The sequence below is a fragment of the Nomascus leucogenys genome, chromosome 12 (assembly GCF_006542625.1).
Source record: "Nomascus leucogenys isolate Asia chromosome 12, Asia_NLE_v1, whole genome shotgun sequence".
Lineage (NCBI taxonomy): Eukaryota > Metazoa > Chordata > Mammalia > Primates > Hylobatidae > Nomascus > Nomascus leucogenys.
Window position 1 is genome coordinate 20,496,168 of NC_044392.1, and position 21,986 is coordinate 20,518,153.

The 21,986-nt window shown below is 41.6% G+C and overlaps 1 protein-coding gene across 2 annotated transcripts in view; it reads left to right on the forward strand.

The window, feature by feature from the left end:
• Positions 1 to 21,986, forward strand: part of BTF3L4 (basic transcription factor 3 like 4) — a 32,274-nt gene that overhangs the window by 2,353 nt on the left and 7,935 nt on the right. For both annotated transcript variants that reach the window (XM_003258976.4, XM_004089800.3), the window contains exons 2-3: positions 1,367 to 1,433; positions 6,391 to 6,504. In XM_003258976.4, coding sequence (XP_003259024.1) covers positions 1,380 to 1,433; positions 6,391 to 6,504 — 168 coding nt within the window. In that variant the 5' untranslated portion in view covers positions 1,367 to 1,379. The remainder of the gene's footprint in view (positions 1 to 1,366; positions 1,434 to 6,390; positions 6,505 to 21,986) is intronic.

Below are 21,986 nucleotides of genomic sequence, written 5' to 3' on the forward strand. Positions count from 1 at the left end.
TGTGAATGATGACTATACAGGGTTTAGAGAATTGGCCAAAGAAGATTTTATAACAACCTAGTCCCTTATTCCCTCCCTCACATCTCAGTAATGATTTGTTGATCCACAGAACAAGTAAAACAAGACTTTTAATTTGGCTTTTTTTTTTTTTTTTTGAGACAGAGTTTCGCTCTTGTTGCTCAGGCTGGAGTGCAATGGCACGATCTCGGCTCACCGCAATCTCCACCGCCCAGGTTCAAGCGATTCTCCTGCCTCAGCCTCCTGAGTAGCTGGGATTACAGGCATGTGCCACCACACCCGGCTAATTTTGTATTTTTAGTAAAGACAGGGTTTCTCCATGTTGGTCAGGCTGGCCTCAAACTCCCGACCTCAGGTGATCCACCCGCCTCGGCCTCCCAGAGTGCTGGGATTACAGGCGTGAGCCACCCAGCCGGCCTGAATTTGGCTTTTCTTTGTTTATGTAATGCGGAACGTGATGACCCATTATAAACTTAAGAATGTTTTTTTCTTAGTGGGAATATCACTGACCAGACTAGATTCATGACTATAATTTTAGAATCTTCAAAATCAAGATTAGCTTTAAAAAGCTTGTTTTAGGAGTCTCCTCTCCCCCCCAGCATTTATTACTGTAGCAAAGATATGTTTTTGTTAAATTGTGCAATGAAGCATTTTACCCTGTATGCAACAATGTCTTGACAAGTATAACATACTATATCAGTGCAGGGTATTGAATGAACTCTGGAGAGTGCTGCAGAAGCACCAAATGTCTGAAAACCTGGTTCTCTTTCTCCATTATTAACATACCATCTGACCTTGAATAGAGGACGTGACTACTTGGTATCTTGACAGCTAGACAGCCTTTTGTTGAATTTCTTCTTTGTTCAGCTTTTTTTTCCTTTTGTCATCTTTATGGTTTATAAGAAATACAGAATGTGATTTGGGAGGAAAAAAATCTACTTGAAGATTTTGCTAATAACATTTGGTAACAGCTCTCTGCTGTAAAAATCTTTGGGGGAAAAAAACTGGCTTGCCTACAGAGATTTCATAATTGGTTAGGCTTAACTGAATGCTAAAGGATTGAATCATGTTTTAAGGAGGGATCTTTGAATAGGTGACTTTGAATCCCATTCTATTTTCTGTTTGTATATTTGATTCCCTCATGGTAATTTAATTTTGATTTTTAAAAATACCTGGTTTATGAAGCTAGAACAAGTTATTAATGTTTATTAAGAATATAGACAGTATTAATACGGTCATGGTGTTGATGCATACTACAAGCTCAGTGAACCAGAAGGTACTGTTGCATAAACAGTTTGTTAATTTCGGCAAAAGAGTGACTTTAACAAATCTATTTTTCCCCCCCTAGATTTACCAACAGCATGAATCAAGAAAAGTTAGCCAAACTTCAGGCTCAGGTCCGGATAGGGGGCAAGGTGAGTGTGGCATAAGAAAAATTGATAGGAGAATGTATGATTACCAGATAGTGTTATTATTTCGGATTTGTGGTCATTGAAAATCTAAAATCTTTTCAATAATCAAGATCAAACCACATTCCAATTTGAAAATAACTTGTCTAGATCTAAAATAGGTAACTAGAACACTTTTCTCTCTGATGATGCAATGGAAATAGCCACATTTGTTTGAATCCTAACTCTTACCATCTGCTAGTTATATGATGTGAACAAGTTATCCAACCTTGTTAAGCTTCCAGTTTCTTATCTGCAAAATAGAAGTAATCCTACATAAGGTGTTTAAAGATTAGGGTAATATTTATAAGACACCTAACATGGTGTCTAGCAGAGAGTAGATGCTTAATAAACGATACCTATTATTATGGTTAGACTCACTTGCAGGGCGTACCAGATGTTAGGGTTACTTCATCTTGACTGGATGTTACCTACTTGTACAGAGGTTTAGCTGGAGATGCTTAAGTTGATTATATATTTTGTTCATTGCCAGGTTTTCCTCACAAATTCTTACCTGTTCTTCCATGTTGGTAAATATGAATATGAGCTTTCTTATTCCCTGTACTTTTTAAAGCCTAAGGAAGAGCTAGTTGTGAGCAACCGAAGTCTTTGATTCTCTTCAGCTGTGGCACCAGGCTCAAGGAGAATATTCTACCCATATCTCTGCCCAATACAATCTTTGCAAAAGCAAAAGAAAGAATAGTACTTACCTCAGACCTGAAGTGGTAGGTAGGACACTACTTTTTGTAGTGGTTCCCACTATGTCATTTACACTGATGAAAACCACAGTTCCTGGGGATGAGCACAAGGGAAGGGAAGGGAAGAAGAGCCAGTACTTTCTCCTTCTTCCACAGTGATACAGTTATATGAGTCTGGAGTTAGATTAACACACTCATGAAACCACAGTAGTCACATTGTAGCATCAAGTGTGATGTGATGTGCCAATGCAGAAACTAGGGATATTCAAGAACCATAGAATATACCTAGAAGAGCTTGATGTACCACATCGCCATTGTGTATTTTAAAACTGTGGTTGGTACATTCAATTTAGCTATTGTATATTGAGCACCTACTGTGTGCCAGGCACATAGAAGATAAACAAGATCACAGCTCTGCTTGGGAGAGATGCTCACAATTATAATGCAGAATAGTGAGTGTTATAATGAAGTACAAGGTGCTGTTGCCTAGTGGAGACAAGGAAGTTATCACTGAGCTCTTGTTTAAAGGATAAACAAGAATTTATCACTAGGCGGAAAGGTAATGGGTGGTGGCTCACGCCTGTAATCCCAGCACTTTGGGAGGCTGAGGTGGGTGGATCACTTGAGGTCAGGAGTTCAAGACCAGCCTAGCCAACATGGTGAAACCCTGTCTCCACTAAAAGTACAAAAATTAGCCTGGTGTGGTGGCGCATACCTGTAGTCCCAGCTACTCAGGAGGCTGAGGCAGGAGAGTCACTTGAACCCGGGAGGTGGAAGTTGCAGTGCGCCAAGATCGCACCACTGCACTCCAGCCTGGGCAACAGAGCAAGACTCCATCTCAAAAAAAAAAAAAAAATAGGTAAGAGGGTTCATGGAGATAGAGTAAAAAGGGTTGTCATTTCCATACTTGCAAAGGCAGATATGGTGCCAAAATAACACAGTACTTAATGGAATAGCTTGCTTTAATTTGGTACAGCTATTTTTTTTTTTTTTTTTTTTTTTTTTTGAGATGGAGTTTCGGTCTTGTTGCCCAGGCTGGAGTGCAATGGCACAATCTTAGCTCACTGCAACCTCTGCCTCCCGGGTTCAAGCAATTCTCCTGCCTCAGCCTCTGAGTAGCTGGGATTACAGGCATATGCCACCACGCCCAGCTGAATTTTTGTATTTTTAGTAGAGATGGAGTTTCTTCATGTTGGTCAGGATGATCTTGAACTCCTGACCTCAGGTGATCTGCCCACCTCAGCCTCCCAAAGTGCTGGGATTACAGGTGTGAGCCACTGCGCCCAGCGTGTTTTTGTTGTTGTTGTTGTTGTTGTTGTTGTTTTGAGATGGAGTCTTTTTTTTTTTTTTTTTGAGATGGAGTCTCTCTCTGTCGCCCAGGCTGGAGTGCAGTGGCGCGATCTCAGCTCACTGCAGGCTCCGCCTCTCAGGTTCATGTCATTCTCCTGCCTCAGCCTCCCGAGTATCTGGGACTATAGGCACCCGCCAGCATGCCCGGCTAATTTTTTGTATTTTTTTTAGTAGACACAGAGTTTCTAACATGGCTAACACCATGTTAGCCAGGATGATCTTGATCTCCTGACCTCGTGATCGCCCGCCTCGGCCTTTTTTTTTTTTGAGACGGAGTCTCACTCTGTCACCCAGGCTGGAGTGCAGTGGCGTGATCTCGGCTCACTGCAACCTCCACCTCCTGGGTTCAAGCGATTATTCTGCCTCAGCCTCCTGAGTAGCTGGGATTACAGCATGTGCCACTACGCCTGGCTAATTTTTGTATTTTTAGTAGAGACTTAGTTTCACCATGTTTGTCAGGCTGGTCTCAAACTCCTGACCTCGTGATCTGCCCGCATCGGCCTCCCAAAGTGCTAGGATTCCAGGCGTGAGCCACTGCGCTCGGCCAGTACAGCTATTCTGTAGAGTACGTAATGGATAGAGAATGGCAGGAAATGAAATGACCAGGTAGTTTGGGATTCCGTTATACTTTTATATGCCATACTGAGGAGCTTGGAGTTTTATCCTATAGGCAGTGGGCAACTATTAAAGGATTTTCAGAAGGAAATGACTGCCATTTTAGAAAGGTAACTGCTGGCGTTGTGGAAAATGGAACGAAATGTCTTCCGTTTGGCATGTAGGAGAACAATTGAGAGGCTATTGCTATAGTATAAGGCAGCAGTCCGCAATCTTTTTGGCACCAGGGACTGGTTTCATGGAAGACAGTTTTTCCACGGATGGGAGGATGATGGTTTTGGGATAAAACCGTTCCACCTTAGAGCATCAGGCATTAGCTAGATTCTCATAAGGAGTGTGCAACCTAGTTTCCTCGCGTATGCAGTTCACAACAGGGTTCGCGCTCCGAGAATCTAATGCTGCTGCTGATCTGACTGGCAGTGGAGCTCAAGCAGTAATGCTCGCTCATGCCCCCTGCCCCACCTTCTGCTGTGCTGCTGTGTTCCTAACAGGTCACAGACTGGTACTGGTCAGTGGCCTGGGGGTTGGGGACCTCTGTTATATGGGATACAAATGTAGGAGTTGGAATTGACACGATTTAGTGACTGATGGGATATGGGGGGTAGAGGGCATGCAGAAGAATCTAGGATAACCCTCAGATTCATGATTTTAGAGACTTGAGTATATGGTGGTACCACCAGCTACAAAAGTTAGGAAATATAGAAAGAATAGATTGGTGGACTGATAAGCTTTAAGACATATTGAATTTGAGGCGCCTGAGGATCATTCGAGTTGAGGTATTCACCAAGCAATTGAGCTATCCCTGAGTCAGAAATGCTACTCAAGTGAGTGCCTATGTAAATAGTCCTTCAGCAACTAGATTTCAAGGCATCCTCTGTTGTCAGATCTCTCCTCCACTCCCACCGGAATTGCTGAGACTGAAGCCCCTACCTTCCCTCTATAAGGCTGATTCCCTGAGTACTACTATAGGAGCTACCCAGAGATTGAAACCACTATTCCTTTCTCCTTACTCCTACCAGTTTTAGAAAGATTTAACCCTCAAGACTTAATAAACTGATCCAGGAATTTAATCTATTATTTTAAATTGTATTTCAATGGAAAAATGTATTTAGAGTTTCATAGTATCAATTTAGAAATGAACTTTTTCTTTCTCAGTAACTAGTATAATTTTCAACCTGTTTGCTCAGGCCAAGTTTCTAAGCATCATCCAAATGTCCTCTTTTTCTCATATCCCACGTGTAATCCATCAGCAAAGTCATGTGGGCTCTTGTGGGAATCTGACCCCTCACCATCTTCACTGCCATATCCCTCATCTCTGGCCAGGATGGCTACAGGAGCCTCCTGACTGGTCTCTCTATAATCCATTTTCCACATAGCAGCTTCAGTCATAAGTAATCAGATCAAGTCACTCCCATGCTTAAAACCTTTCAGTGGCTTCCCACTGCAATCAGAATAAAATCTAGCTCCTGCCCATGGCATTCTAGGCTACATAATCTTGTCCTTGCCTATCTTTCTGATTTCATATTCCTCCTCCGTTCCCATTGTTCACTCTGCTCTAGCCATACTGGCCCATTTTCTCTCTTCTAGAAAGGACAAGTTCAACTTTGTTTCATTCTGCTTGGATCATTCTTGCCCTAGTTATGGGTCTCAACTCATATGTTACCTCTTCAGAGGGGGCTTTCCTGGACCTTCTAATAAAGTAGTGCTTTACCCCTACTTAGTCATTCTTGCTGTGCTCTAGTTTTGTTTTGTCTTAATAGTACTTAATCCCATTTGAAATTATCTAATTTGTTTATATATTTATTGATTCTTTTCCTCCTACTGTAATGTAGACATTAATTTTCAGTTATGTCCTAATTCCCCAAATTTCAGAATATCTGTAGACTACTGGCAGGGGGTGGTAGTTACTATAAGAAAAGATAATGTTTTAAAATTGTTATAAAGTATTTAAATTGTCTTGAAGTTATAAATTATGTTTTATTAGCAAACAGTATCTTGTGTTGAAATGATAAAGGCTGGATATTAGATAAGAATAATTCAACCTGAGAAAGCTGATAAGGAAAAAAAAGGAACTGGCTAGAACCAACCTTTAAAAATCTGCATTAGGCTGACAATCACAACCTCTGAGAAGTCTTATAATATTAATCATTATTATTTTGTCCATTTTTTAATGTGGGTTTTAGATTATTGTGATACATAAGATGTGATTGCAGTTGCCAGATGCCAAGAATGCTAACACTTCTGTTTGGTTATTTTTTCAGGGTACAGCTCGCAGAAAGAAGAAGGTGGTACATAGAACAGCCACAGCTGATGACAAAAAGCTTCAGAGTTCTCTAAAAAAACTGGCTGTGAATAATATAGCTGGTATTGAAGAGGTATGATCAAGTTGTTAAATTATGTGGGTACATGCACAAATAATTGTCTAGACCTTTCAGATGTAAAATGTCAGCTTAGAAAAATCTTTGATATTGTCACTCTGATGTCTTTGAAGGACTGTGGCACTTTGATTTTTGTATGAAATTAAATGATGGTCAAAAAAATAATTTTAGTAGACAGTTAAGGATTTTCATCATACTTTTCAGGCTCAAGATATTTGCATATATGACAAAATTATGTAACTGTTCTTGAATATTAATATAAAATATGTCTCTAATAAGGTAGAAATAAACCCCAACATTTCTTCAGATGAAATAGACTTTTTTTTTTGAGATGGAGTCTCGCTCTGTCACCCTGGCTGGAATGCAATGGCACAATCTTGGCTCACTGCAACCTCCGCTTCCCCGGTACAGACGATTCTCCTGCCTCAGCCTCCCAAGTAGCTGGAACTACAGGTGCGCACCACCACACCCGGCTGATTTTTGTATTTTTAGTAGAGACGGGGTTTCACCATGCTGGCCAGGCTGGTCCCAAATTCCTGACCTCATGATCCGCCTGCCTCAGCCTCCCAAAGTGCTGGGATTACAGGTGTGAACCACTGCGCCTGGCCAGACTTTTTTTATTATTTAAGATTTTGGACTCATGGCTCAACAGAGGTAGACTTTTTTACCCTAATGCACCTTTATATTCTATAGAGCCTCATTAGTTACTACCTCAGCCAAAAGGCTTTAGCAATAGCTTTACATGGGTTAGATTTCTTATTAAAACTGTTTCAAAAATTGTTTAAAATGTGTTAGTCAGCCAGGTACAGTGGCTCACGCCTGTAATCTCAGCACTTTGGGAGGCCTAGGCAGGCGGATCACCTGAGGTCAGGAGTTCAAGAGCAGCCTGGCCAACATGGTGAAACCCTATCTCTACTAAAAATACAAAAATTAGCTAGCTGTGGTGGCACATGCCTGTAATCCCAGCTACTCGGGAGGCTGAGGCAAAAGAATCACTTGAACCCAGGAGGCGGAGGTTGCGGTGAGCCAAGATTGTGCCATTGCACTCCAGCCTGGGTGACAGAGTGAGCATCCGTCTTAAAAAAAAAAAAAAAAAAAAATTGTATGTCAGTTTATTGTATTTTGATGACACTATTTTTCTCAAATATGAGACCAAAGATTAATGTTATTCCAGAAGATACTTAATAAATAACAACAACAACTACTTGTGATGTTACCACCTAGATGCACCTCTGCCTGATGATTCCATTTGTTTTTTTGTTTTTTAAGACAGAATCTCACTCTGTCACCCAGGCTGGAGTGCAGTGGTGTGATCCCTGCTCACTGCAACCTCCGCCTTCTGGGCTCAAGCAATTCTTCTGCCTCAGTCTCCAGAGTAGCTGGGATTACAGGTGCCCACTACCACGCCCGGATAAATTTTTTTTTTTTTTTTTTTTTGTATTTTCAGTAGAGACAGTGTTTCGCTATGTTGGCCAGGCTGGTTTCAAACTCCTGACCTCAAATAATCTGCCCACCTTGGCCTCCCAAAGTGCTGGGATTACAAGCGTGAGCCACCGTACCCAGCTGATTCCATCTGTGATAGTAACCAAAGTTTACGCTTTCACTGCCATAAGTTAAATTTAACCGGCCGGGCGCAGTGGCTCACGCCTGTAATCTCAGCACTTTGGGAGGCCGAGGCAGGCGGATCACGAGGTCAGGAGATCAAGACCATCCTGGCTAACATGGTGAAACCCCGTCTCTACTAAAAATTAAAAAAAAAAATTAGCCGGGCGCAGTGGCGGGTGCCTGTAGTCCCAGCTACTCGGGAGGCTGAGGCAGGAGAATGGCGTGAACCCAGGATGGGGAGCTTGCAGTGAGCCAAGACCGCACCACTGCACTCCAGTCTGGGCAACAGAGCGAGACTCCGTCTCAAAAAAAAAAAAAATTTAATCATTACTGTGTTTGGTATGACCTCACAATTTTAAATAGGTGACTAGTGTACATGTGCTATAAAACATGAATCAGAAAGAATGTGGAGGTAGGGGCTGGGCACGGTGGCTCACACTTGTAATCCCAGCACTTTGGGAGGCCAAGGCAGGCAGATCTTCTGAGGTCAGGAATTTGAGACCAGCCTGGACAACATGGTGAGACCCGTCTCTACTAAATATACAAAAATTAGCCAGGCATGGTAGTGCGTGCCTGTAATCCCAGCTATTTGGGAGGCTGAGGCAGGAGAATGGCTTGAACCCAGGAGGCAGAGGTTTGCAGTGAGCAGAGATCATGTGAGACTCTGTCTCAAAAAAAATAATAATAGTGTGGATAGGGATCATTAATAAAGAAATAGCAGAGTTAAATGGCAAAGAAAAGGTAGTGGAATGGCAAAGTGCCACATGTTCCTTCCACCTTGCATATATAAATGAATAAAATTAACACATCATTTAAATCTGCTTTGTACATTGAAAATCAGTGTACTGATAAAATAGTAGAAAATGTAAGCCACATGCATCTTTTTCCTTTCAGCTTGATGTGACTGTGCGTTCTTACTCTGAGACACAGAGTAGAGCTTCATTTGTAAGACCTGAAATTATATTTAGACATTATTTTTTTCTGAGTTATTGAAAGCTTTTATATATTTTCATGGACCTGAGATATTTTTAGAGAGACCATTCTCTTAATCTTAGATATTATTAGAAAAAACAAATCTAAGTCCTTTCAAACCCCTTTTTAAAAATCTAAAACTTGGTAAAAATGAATAAGTTGCAGTAATACACATGAATTCTGATAATATTAAACCTAACCTACTTGTAAATGTTTATGCAATGTTATATCTTTGCCTACCTTTCTACCCTTCAACTCTTCTGCCCCACAACCTCAGCACTGTTGACATTTTGAACTAGATAATTCTTTGCTGTGAGAGCTGTCCTGTGCATTATAGGATATTTAGCAGCATCCCTGGCCTTCACCCACTAGATGCTAGTAACACCCCTACACTCCTAGTTGTGGCAATCAAAAATATCTCTAGAGATTGCCATATATATGTACCTTGCAGGCAAAGGGCAGGCACCCTTAGTTGAGAAACACTTCTTTAGAGAGGAAAAAAAATTATACCTTCCTTGCAGTATAGATTTAACTGTGTAATATCTCCAAGGACATGTTTTTCTAAAGTTTTTGTTCAGATTTGGAAGACTTTATGCCTCTCATAATTAGTAAAACTTTTAGTGTAGGGGCAGCATTGATTTTATAAGTGTTTTACATTGAAATAAGGAACCAGTTAGTAATTTTTTATCTCTTCAGAATATAATCAAACCTATAATACTGTGCCGAGGTCATGGTGTTGCTGTAATTGAAATCATCATAACAAAGTACTTAATGATAGTCAACATTTATTAAACATCTGCATGCCAAGCATTTTGCCAAGGACTTACTAGACAGTGGTACAAGATATTTTGCATGGCCTCTGTCTTTTGTAGCTTACGATCTGGTGGGGAGACTAATTAGACAACTAGACAAATCAGTATGTATCATATCCCATTTCAGCTTCACAATATCCCTTCGAGTTGGTTGTTGTTGGTTACAGATGAGAGAGCTGAGGCTTAGAGAGTTAGGTGCCTACCTAAGACCACGTAGCCTAGTAAGTGCTAGAATTCCAGGTTTGAACTAAGGTGTGTCAAAACCAGAGTTCATACTATTTGTTAATTTATCCTGCTTTTGCTGTTTTCATTTATACTTGATTATACTCATTCTTGGCCTTTTAATTTCCTCCTGTCCCTCCTCCCCCACCAAAAAAAAGGGAAAGTAAGAGGTTTACCTGCCTTATATAGGTACTGAGCACCTACCATGCAGAATTCTTTCCTTAAACCATTATAAAAAAGAAATCCCCATCAGTATTTCCAAGGACATTGCTGTTTCTCCTTTTTCAGGTCTTAATATAGGCATTATTTCCTCCCAGAAGCCTTCCCGGTAGCACCTGTACAGCATTTGTGCAGAGAAGGGTTAGGTGCCTTTCGTGTGTGCCTCCACAATGCCCTGTATCTGCTTTTTGTTATAGCACTTACTAAATTATATTGTGAATTCTTTTTTGTTAATATTGCCACTGCAATTTTTTTGAGGAGTTAATATACCTCACAACATCACACAGAGAATTAATGCCACATAATAGGTATGTGGCATGTGTGTACACTATAGCAGCTTCTCTGCCCTCCCCCGATCCTGGTGTTGTCTTCTAACCCTCACAGGGTAGTTGTGCAGGGAAAACGTACAAAGTAATAATACAAGGTGGCAACCATAAAATTTCTGAATATTTGAACCTAAGATGGAGAGGAGTTTTACTTATTGTTCTTCTTTCCCTCTTTCTAAAATTGATTTTTTGAGAACCAAGATATTTGTTACTTTATATAACCCTTAACAAATCTGAAATATTCCTCTTTGGGAAACATCTAGTATACTATATATAACCTGGCTTGCTCATACACTTGGGTTAAAAACAGCTTCTTGAGAAGGAAAAAAGAAGCTGTTGCATTAAATGTATACATGAAAATATGGATATGATTTTCAGAAACACTCAGATATGAACATATATATATGTCTTAGAATAGGAAACACATTAATTAAAATTTTGCTATTTTTACTTTGGGATGTTTAAAACTTGTTACAAAGTGTGAACTCAGGAATACACTGCCTTTTTGAGTTTTGGCAGTTTAAAGGAGATAAAAACTTTTGAGAAGAAAAGACACTTGTTGCCATTATTGTGAAACAGTATGATAGTACTTTCTGTGCTTAGACCTTCAAAACATGAAAGAAGTAGAAAGTGCTCAGTTTAGGGAGTGAGGAACAGGGAGAGCAGTAGTGGATCTCAAAATTCATTGAATGCACTTAGGCCAAGTAAAGTTTCTCCATACCCCTAATTTTCTACTGTCAGTACTGAATGTCACTAACATTAGTACTATCCAAGCTATCAGTATTTGTGATTTTTTTTTCCCCTTCCGGAGCTTAATTGGTGTCCTCTTCAGAAACTTTAAAAACTAAGGTTGGCTCACTCCTGTAATCCCAGCACTTTGGGAGGCCAAGGCAGGTGGATCACCTGAGGTCAGGAGTTCAAGACCAGCCTGGCCAATGTGGTACAACACTGTCTCTACTAAAAATACAAAAATTAGCTGGGTGTGGTGGTGCATGCCTGTAATCCTAGCTACTCAGGAGGCTGAGGTAGGAGGATCGCTTGAACCTGGGAAGCAGAGGTTGCGGTGAGCTGAAATCGTGCCATTGCACTCTAGCCTGGGCGACAGAGCAAGACTCTGTCTAAAAAAAAAAAACTAAAAGACTATTTGGAATAAGACAAGCTTCTCCGACCTTTTTTGTATTCATTAGTTCATTGATTTGGTATAATAAGTTATATATCGGTTTTGGTTTTTTTTTAAATGTTACCAAACAAAGAAAAATCCGAGGCTGTCAAAAACTGAAGGATAGGACTTCGGGAGGCTGAGGCAGGGGAATCGCTTGAACCCTGGAGGTGGAGGTTGCATTGAGCCCAGATCGTGCCACTGTGCTCCAGCCTGGTGACAGAGCAAGACTCCATCTCAAAAAAAAAAAAAAAAAAAAAACCTAAGAGATAGGGGGATTTCAGAGACAGTTTCATATAAAGGTCAAGGAAATAACCAGGTTTGTTTGTTTGTTTGTTTGTTTTTGAGATGTTCTCACTCTCAGGCTGGAGTGCAGTGGCACGATCTTGGCTCACTACAACCTCTGCCTCCTGGGTTCAAGCAATTCTCCTGCCTCAGCCTCCTGAGTGGCTGGGATTATAGGCGCACCACCACATCTGGCTAATTTTTATATTTTTTTTTTTTTTTTTTTTTGAGACGGAGTCTTGCTCTGTCACCCAGGCTGGAGTGCAGTGGCGCAGTCTCGGCTCACTGCAAGCTCCGCCTCCTGGGTTCATGCCATTCTCCTGCCTCAGCCTCTCCGAGTAGCTGGGACTACAGGCGCCCGCCACCATGCCCGGCTAATTTTTTTGTATTTTTTAGTAGAGACGGTGTTTCACCGTGGTCTCGATCTCCTGACCTCGTGATCTGCCCGCCTCGGCCTCCCAAAGTGCTGGGATTACAAGCGTGAGCCACCGCGCCCGGCCTAATTTTTATATTTTTAGTAGAGACAGGGTTTCACCACATTGGCCAGGCTGGTCTCAAACTCCTGACCTCAGAAGATCCGCCTGCCTCGGCCTCCCGAAGTCCTGGGAGGATTACAGGCGTGAGCCACTGCGCCTGGCCAATAACCAGCTTTTTGAAAGGAATTCTTAGGCAGACTTACAGAGTATCATCCAGAACCAAATTTCTGAAAATGTTTTATGTTCTGTAACATTTGAAAATATTTGAATGTGCTTGTTATTTGGTAATCTAGTTGAATGTAGTGACTGTGCTGGCACCTTTTCTTCCCCTAATTGCATAAATCCATTGACAAAAGGATCTGTTTTATTTCTCAGAAACAACAGATTTTTTCCAGGTTATTTAGTAAGAAGTGTAACCAAAAAGCACTTGCTGATTCAGATGCCCTAATTGTTCTAAGTTGCTTCATAGAGTTTTATAATTATATTCAGAGGACAGCTTCTGTCTTAATTAGGGTATAATTCAGCCTCCATGAAACCCTTCCCTGTCTTTCCAGGTGTAATCAACCCTTTCTCTGTACTTTTACTGCTTTAGCCTAAGTTGCTCTTCTATAGTATGTTTTCCACTATCTCATATCGTGGTGTATAATGGTAACTTATTAACCCAGTAGTCTGTTTTCAGTAGCTTATAAAGAGTCTTGACGGCTGGGAACATGTTTATGCTGATTCTCTGTGATGAGTTTGCTTAGAGCCTGTTAAATTTAAGAGGTACTGATTATTCCAGGTGGGATTGTTCTGCAGTAAGTTAGCTATAGGGAGCTAGGGCTTAGAGAAAGCTTAAGGCTGGGAATATAAATTTTGTAATTGGACACATAAGTTTTACTTTTTACATTTTCCTCTTCCTGGTTCTTGTTTTTTCTGAACCAGTTGTACAGAAAGAGGACCTAAAGTTAATGGCAGGCTCTTCCTGTAGTTCCTTCTTCCTCCAGCTAGAGCCTCAGGTGCCCATAGATAGACAGCTGTGAGTGAGTACATGAGAATAAAAGGGAAGCACCATGTCCTATTCACCTTACCATTCCATAGCATCCTTCTTTCTCTCTTAGGGTCCTGTTCTTTTGGCTTTTTGTTTTGTTTTTTACTGTGTGTGTGTGTGTGTGTGTGTGTGTGTGTGTGTGTGTGTGTAGATATATCTATACATATATCACAAAATTTGCCATTTTAGCCAGGGTTTTTTTTGTTTTTGTTTTTTGTTTGTTTTTTTGTTGTTGTTTTGAGACGCAGTCTTGCTCTTTTGCCCAGGCTGGAGTGCAGTGGTGCAATCTGGGCTCACTGCAAGCTCCGCCTCCCGTGTTCACGCCATTCTCTTGCCTCAGCCTCCTGAGTAGCTGGGACTACAGGTGCATGCCGCCGCGCCTGGCTAATTTTTTGTATTTTTAGTAGAGATGGGGTTTCACCATGTTAGCCAGGATGGTCTTGATCTGCTGACCTCGTGATCCGCCTGCCTTGGCCTCCCAAATGCTGGGATTACAGGCATGAGCCACTGCGCCTAGCCAGCTGTTTTTAACTATGCAATTCATTGGCATACATCACAATGTTGGCCAAACGTCACTACTGTTCATCTCTAGAACTTTTTTCATTTTCCTCAACTGAAACTTTATACCCATTAAACAATAACTCCTTATTCCCCTGTACCCCAGCCCTTGGTAACCACCAATCTACTTTCTATTTTATGGATTGCCTATTCCAGATATTTCATATGAATAGAATCATGCAGTATTTGTCCCTTTGTGCCTGGAGGCCTGGAGTACCTCACTTAGCTTAGTGTTTTCAAGGTTCATCTAGGTCATAGTGTATCAGAACTTCACTGCTTTATAGCTGAATAATATTCCATTGTATGCGTATACCACATTTTATCCATCCTTACTGGCATCTTTTGTATTTAAAATAGCTTTCTTCCCCTCAGTATAAAAATATATTGCCGGCTGAGTACGGTGGTTCACAACCGTAATCCTAGCACTTTGGGAGGCTGAGGTGGTCACATCACGAGGTCCAGGAGTTCATAACCAGGCTGGCCAACATGGTGAAACCCCATCTCTACAAAAATACAAAAATTAGCCACATGTGGTGGCGTGCATCTATAATCCCAGCTACTCAGGAGGCTGAGGCGGAAGAATCGTTTGAACCTGGGAGGCAGAGGTTGCAGTGAGCCGAGATCGTGCCATTGCACTCCAGCCTGGGCAACAGAGCAAGACTCTGTCTCAAAAAAAAAAAAAAAAAAAAAATTGGCGGGGCGTGGTGGTGCACGCCTGTAATCCCAGCTACTCAGGAGGCTGAGGCAGGAGAATTGCCTGAACCTGGGAGGCAGAGGTTGCAGTGAGCTGAGGTCATGCCATTGCACTCCAACCTCGGCAACAAGAGTGAAACTCCGTCTCAAAAAAAAATATGTATCTGTATATCTATATAGATAATAGATATTGCCATTGTAGAAAAGCAGGAATATAGAGAAAATGTCAAGAAGACAATATTCAACCATAATCTCTACCACCCAGAAAGAGCTACTATTAGTCTTGTATTTAATCTTTCCCATCTTTATGTGCACTATATATATGCACTATATATATGCAATATATATATGCTACATATACACACATACACACACACATATATATATGATTACAGCTAGATGTACAGTTTAGAATCCTTTTTTTTTTGGCCAGGTGCAATGACTCATGCCTGTAATCCCAACACTTTGAGAGGCTGAGGTGGAAGGATTGCTTGAGGCCAGGAGTTTGAGACCAGCCGAGGTAACATTGTGAGATGCTGTCTCTACAAAAAAAAAAAAAAAAAAAAAAAAAAGGCCGGGCTGGGTGGCTCACACCTGTAATCCCAGTACTTTGCGAGGCCAAGGCAGGTGGATCATGAGGTTAGGAGTTCAAGACCAGCTTGGCCAAGATGGTGAAACCCCATCTCTACTAAAAATACAAAAATTAGCCAGGCGTGGTGGTGGGCATCTGTAATCCCAGCTACTCAGGGGGCTGAGGCAGAGAATTGCTTGAGCCCGGGAGGCGGAGGTTGCAGTGAACTGAGATTGTGCCACTGCACTGCAGCCTGGGCGACAAAGCAAGACTCCATCTCAAAAAAAAAAAAAAAAAAATGTAATTTGCTGGGCATGATGGTGCATATGCGCCTGTGATCGCAGCTACTCAGAGGGTGAGACAGGAGGATACTTTGAGCCCAGGAGTTATAGGCTGCAGTGAGCTGTGATCTCACCACTGCACTTCCAGCCTGGGTGACAGAGCGAGACTTTGTTTTTTTTGCTTGTTTGGTTTGGTTTGGTTTTTTTGTTTGTTTTTTGTTTTTTGAGATGGAGTCTCACTCTATGCCCAGGCTGGAGTGCAGTGGCACAGTCTTGGCTCACTGCAACCTCTGCTTCCCAGGTTCAAGCGATTCTCGTGCCTCAAACTCCCAAGTAGTAGCTAGGATTACAGGTGTGTGCCACTGCACCCAGCTAATTTCTTTTTTTTTTTTTTTTTTTTTAGGCGGAGTTTCACTCTTGTTGCCTAGGCTGGAGTGCAATGGGGCAATCTCGGCTCACCACAACCTCGGCCTCCCAGGTTCAAGCGATTCTCCTGCCTCAGCCTCCCAAGTAGCTGGGACTACAGGCATGCACCACCATGCCCGGCTAATTTTGTATTTTTAGTAGAGATGAGTTTCTCCATGTTGGTCAGGCTAGTCTCGAACTCCTGACCTCAGGTGATCCACCTGCCTCGGCCTCCCAAAGTGCTGAGATTATAGGCCTGAGCCACTGTGTCTGGCTTGTTTTTGTTTTAAAAGAATCATTTTTTTTTTAATTTTTAATTTTTTTATTTTGAAACAGGGTCTCACTCTGTCACCCAGGCTGAGTGATTCCATCACCATGTCTGGCTACTTTTTAGAATTATTTGTAGAGATGAGGTCTCCTTATGTTGCCCAGGCTGGTCTTGAACTCTTGGCCTCAAGCAGTCCTCCCACCTCTGCCTCCCAAGGTGCTAGGATTACGGGCATGAGCCACCACACCCGGCCAATAATCATTTTTTTAAATAGCATTGTATTATAAAAATTGTTTTATGTCATTAAAAAACCTCCTTTTAATCATGTGTAGGTATCTACATACATTCCAGTATATGGATATACTGTACTGTAATTTAACACTTTTTTATTATTTATTATACATTATAATGTTTTGATAATAAAATAATCATGTGTTGAACTTTCCTATACATAAATATATCTCTCTGGGCTGGGTGCGGTGGTTCACACCTGTAATCCCAGCACTTTGGAAGGATCACGAGGTCAGGAGTTCATGACCAGCCTGGCCAACATGGTGAAACCCCATTTCTACAAAAATACAAAAATTAGCCGGGCATGGTGGCACGCTCCTGTAGTCCCAGCTACTCTCAGGAGGCTGAGGCAAGAGAATTGCTTGAACCCAAGAGGCAGAGGTTGCAGTGAGCCGAGATCGCACCACTACACTACAGCCTGCTGGGCAACAGAGTGAGACTACGTCTAAAAAAAAAAAAAACTGTATATATATAATAAAAAATATATAATTAAATTATATATTTTAAAATATATATATAAATTATATATATTATATGTAAATAAATATTTTATATATTTATATGTAATAAAATATATGTATATTTATATATATATAAATCTGAGTTCCTTCAACTCTCTTGTTGCCCAGGCTGAAGTGCAGTGGCATGATCTCGGCTAACTGCAACCTCCACCTCCTGGGTTCAAGTAATTATCCTGCCTCAGCCTCCTGAGTAGCTGAGATTATAGGCATGCACCACCACGCCCAGCTAATTTTTTGTATTTTTCGTAGAGACGGGGTTTCATCATGTTGGCCAGGCTGGCCTTGAACTCCTGACCTCAGGTGATCCACCCGCCTCAGCCTCCCAAAGCGTAGGGATTACAGGAGTGAGCCACTGCGCTCGGCCTCTGTAGATTCTTAAAAGTGTAGTTACTGGCTGAAAGAGCCATGAACATTTTTAGAACTCTTCATGCATTTTGTCAAATTGCTTTTCAGAAAGAATATGCCAGTTCACACTACCTACAACATAGATAAAGAGAATTCCTAGAGGGGCACGGGAATTCTTTTTTGTACTAAAAGTACAAAAAAGTAGCCAGGCATGGTGGCGTGCGCCTGTAATCCCAACTACTTGGGAGGCTGAGGTGGGAGAATTGCTTGAACCCAGGAGGTGGAGGTTGCATTGAGCAGAGATAGTGCCACTGCATTCCAGCCTGGGTAACAGAGCGAGACTCAGTCTCAAAAAAAAAAAAAAGAAAGAAAGAAAAAGGCCGGGCGCAGTGGCTCACACCTGTAATCCGAGCACTTTGGGAGGCTGAGGCGGGCAGATCACGATGTCAGGAGTTTGAGACCAGCCTGACCAACATGGTGAAATTCCATCTCTACTAAAAATACAAAAATTAGCTGGGCATGGTGGTGGCACATGACTCTAATCCCAGATACTCAGGAGGCTGAGGCAGGAGAATCGCTTGAACCCGTGAGGTGGAGGTTGCAGTGAGCCAGAGGTTGCGATGAGCCGAGATTGATCGCACCACTGCACTCCAGCCTGGGTGACAGAGCGAGATTCTGTCTCAAAAAAAAAGAATTCCTGTCTTGTCAGACTTGTCACCAGAGAATAAGAGAAAGTGATCCCAGCATATGTTATAGACTAATGACAGCGTTAAGCTTTAGCTTAATAATAGCCATTAGAAATAAGCAGATGCTGAGCTAGAATTGAATGTGAAGGATACTGACTGACTTGTAAGAGCGTGTGCAAAGCCCATAATCCTCAAAATCTCACATTCTTCAGTCTCACAACACCCCAGACGCTTATGTGCCTTATTCTTAAGAAGTCTGTTGTTTCGCCCTATTAAGCTGTAAGAAGAGGCTAGGTGTGGTGACTTGTGTTTGTAATCCCAGCACTTTGGGAAGCCAAGGCAGGAGGATCACTTAGGGCCAAGAGTTCAAGACCAGCTTGAGTAAAATCATGACACCGTGTCTCTAAAGAAAATAAAAAATTAGCCAGGTATGGTGGCACATGCCTGTAGTCCTACCAACTTAGGAGGCTAAGGCGGAAGGATCCCTTGAGCCCAGGAGTTTGAGGCTTCAGTGAGCTGCTTTTATCAAGCCACTGCACTCCAGCCTGGGAGACAGAATGAGACCCTGTCTCTTAAAAGATATAGGAAGAAGTCAGTAAAAGATGAATTTTCTGGTAAACATTTAACTGCCATTACATGTAGGATGGAGTAGGCAACTGCTGGCTGGGCGTGGTAGCTCCTGCCTGTAATCCCAGCACTTTGGGAGTCCGAGGTGGATGGATCACCTGAGGTCGGGAGTTTGAGACCAGCCTGGCCAACATGGTGAAACCCGATCTCTACTAAAAATATAAAAATTAGCTGGGCGTGGTGTCACACGCCTGTAATCCTAGCTACTTGGGAGGATGAGGCAGTGGAATCACTTGAACTCGGGAAACAGATGTTGCAGTAAGCAGAGGTTGAAGTGAGCCGAGATTGCACCATTGCACTCTAACTTGGGTGACAGAGCGAGACTCCATCTCAAAAAGAAAAAAAAAGAGACAACTGCTAATTCTCTTTTATCATTCTCAGTTGGATTCAAAAAAAGTCACAAAGAAGAATTCAAGCCTCCATGAACTGAGAGGGCAGTTATTAGCAAGAGCTATGGAGTCAAATATAACTTTGTGAGCCTCCTCTAGCCACAAAAATGTACTGCAGTATAGGAACAAAGTGAGCATCAGATTTACCAGGTAGGAGGCTGCTAGGACTAACTTACATACCCTATGCAGAGCCCAGCAAAGGTAGGGTTTGTTAAAGTGTTTGATAGCAGCATAAAAGGGCCACCCAGCAGTTGCCAAGAGTGACTTAAAATGCCCCTAATTCTGGAGGGTGGGTTGGGCTGATTCTGAAAGGTCAAAACTATAGGAAAAGTCAGGCTAAAGATACAGCCCAGGAGATTCTGGGCATCTTCATTGGAGGCACTGCTGGTGCTATATTTAAACCTTAATGTGACCCATCATCTAGCATTTGGGGAGTTGGTCTGACAACATCCTTTTTTTTTTTTTTTCTTTTTTGAGACAGGGTCTTGCTGTGTCACCCAGGTTGGAATGCACTGGTGTGATCACAGCCTCGACCTCCTAGGCTCAGCGGTCTTCCCACTCAGCCTCCTGAGTAGCTAGGACTATAGGCATGTACCACCATGCCACCTGGCTTGCTTTTGCTTTTTTTTTTTGGTAGTGATGGGGTTCTCGCCGTGTTGTCCAGGCATCTTGAACTCCTGGACTTAAGCGATCCTCCTGCCTCAGTTTCCCTAAGTGCTGGGATTACAGACATGAGCCACCATGCCCAGCCATGATTTTAGAATAAATTGTGTAGGAGGTATCCATTCATTCATTCAGCAGATTTGAGTGATTATTATGTACTAGATATTGGGGGAGGTACTATGTCGAATAAGGCATGGTCTCTGATCTTAAGAAATTAACCTTCTAGTATGGTCAGTGATTTACAAATGCAATTAAACTACAAGACGATTCTGTATAATAGCAGTAAGTGCATAAACCACCTTAAGTTTTCACAGAGAAAGAAGCATCTTACCTCAACCTTGAATAAATGGGAATGTGCAAGATGGAGAAGTAGGAAATGGTTCTTCTAAACAGTGAAACAACATATATAAATACACTAGGAATGAGAGGACAAAGTTTACTGCTAACTACTAGACACATCAGTATTAAAGCAAAAAATGAGAGCAAGGGCATTCTGTGGTTTGGACTGGGGTCTCAAAATGCCTCTTTCTCCTTAGCTCAAGTGGCATCCTTTACCTTCAGTTATCTTTAGGAAAAAAAAAAAAAAATTTGACCTAAAGGGGATGTTTGGTTGAAAAAGAGACCTCAGTGCTGGTATAGTTGCTAGTTTAGTAGTCCTTTTTATTTGGCTGCTCCTTGTTCTTATATTGTACATATATTATATGGCTTACTTAAACCACACAGTATAAAATCACTGAAGGAAGTGAAGTCTCGATATTAAATGCATGTAATTTGCTTTATGACTTTTAACAAGTTCCTTATCCCTTCTTTTACCCAAAATGGCAGGAGAGGTGTCTAACTGCTCTTGTTCAGCCAAACAATTCGTTTGATAGTTTCTAATAGCTTGTGCCCAGAAGCCTTATATAACCATGTCATTTGCTCAGAAGGAAGGAATGTTAGATAGAAATAAAATAATTTGAATTAGTCAGGCATGGTGGCGCACACCTGTAATCCCAGCTACTTGGGAGGCTGAGACAGGAGAATCGCTTGAACCGGAGAGGAGGAGGTTGCAGTGAGCAGAGGTCACTGCACTCCAGCCTGGGGAACAAAGTGAGACTCCATCTCAAAAAAAAAAAAAAGAAAGAAAATATGCTAGCTGTTTTACCTTCTAGTATTTCTCTGTATTCTAAAATTAACTAAACTCTCCATCCCTTTCTGGACCTTTCTGTTCCTGAAGCTGCATCTTTTAGACCACTCCATTTAAAACAGCCATGAATAAATTTATTTATGTTTCACAATCTGAGATGGAATTCATCTTGCTTTTCACAGTAAACTCAAGCATGTTTCAAACGAGAAAGACCTATATATCAGGGTGTAAAATATAACAACATTTAGCCTTCAGAAGAGAAACTTGAACATAAGGAAAAACTCCATGAGTTTATTGTTTTTGGCTCCGTGTTAGCCTCTTGTTTTGTAGCCAATAAGATACATTTTATCTATATACCTGTGTTGTTTTTCTTTTGTGTTCTCGATTTGGCCTATATCCTGAAATAAATCATTCTCTGGCAAGCTCTCATGAGGCCATGGAATTTTCTTTTTCTTTTCTTTTTTTTTTTTTTTTGAGGCAGTGTCTCGCTCTGTTGCCCAGGCTAGAAGAGTGTGCAATGGCATGATCTCAGCTCACTGCAACCTCTGCCTCCCGGGTTCAAGTAGCTGGGATTACAGGCACCCACCACCACACCCAGATAATTTTTGTATTTTTAGTAGAGATGGGGTTTTACTATGTTGGCCAGGCTGGTTGTGAACTCCTGACCTCAGGTGATCCACCCGCCTCAGCCTCCCAAAGTGCTGGAATTACAGGCATGAGCCACTGCACCCAGCTGAATTGAATTTTTATAGGCAAATAAGCATTTTAAGTATGAGAATGACTTAGTAGAAAGGAAACTAAAGAACAAGTTGGAAAACCCAGGTTAAAGTCCTTGGTTTGCACTTAACAAGCTATTTGTCCTTGGGTATGTTGCTAACAAAGAGCTTTTGTCTTCAGTGTTTATTTCTTTAACATAAAGGATTTGAACTGGAAGACTTCTAAGTTCAAC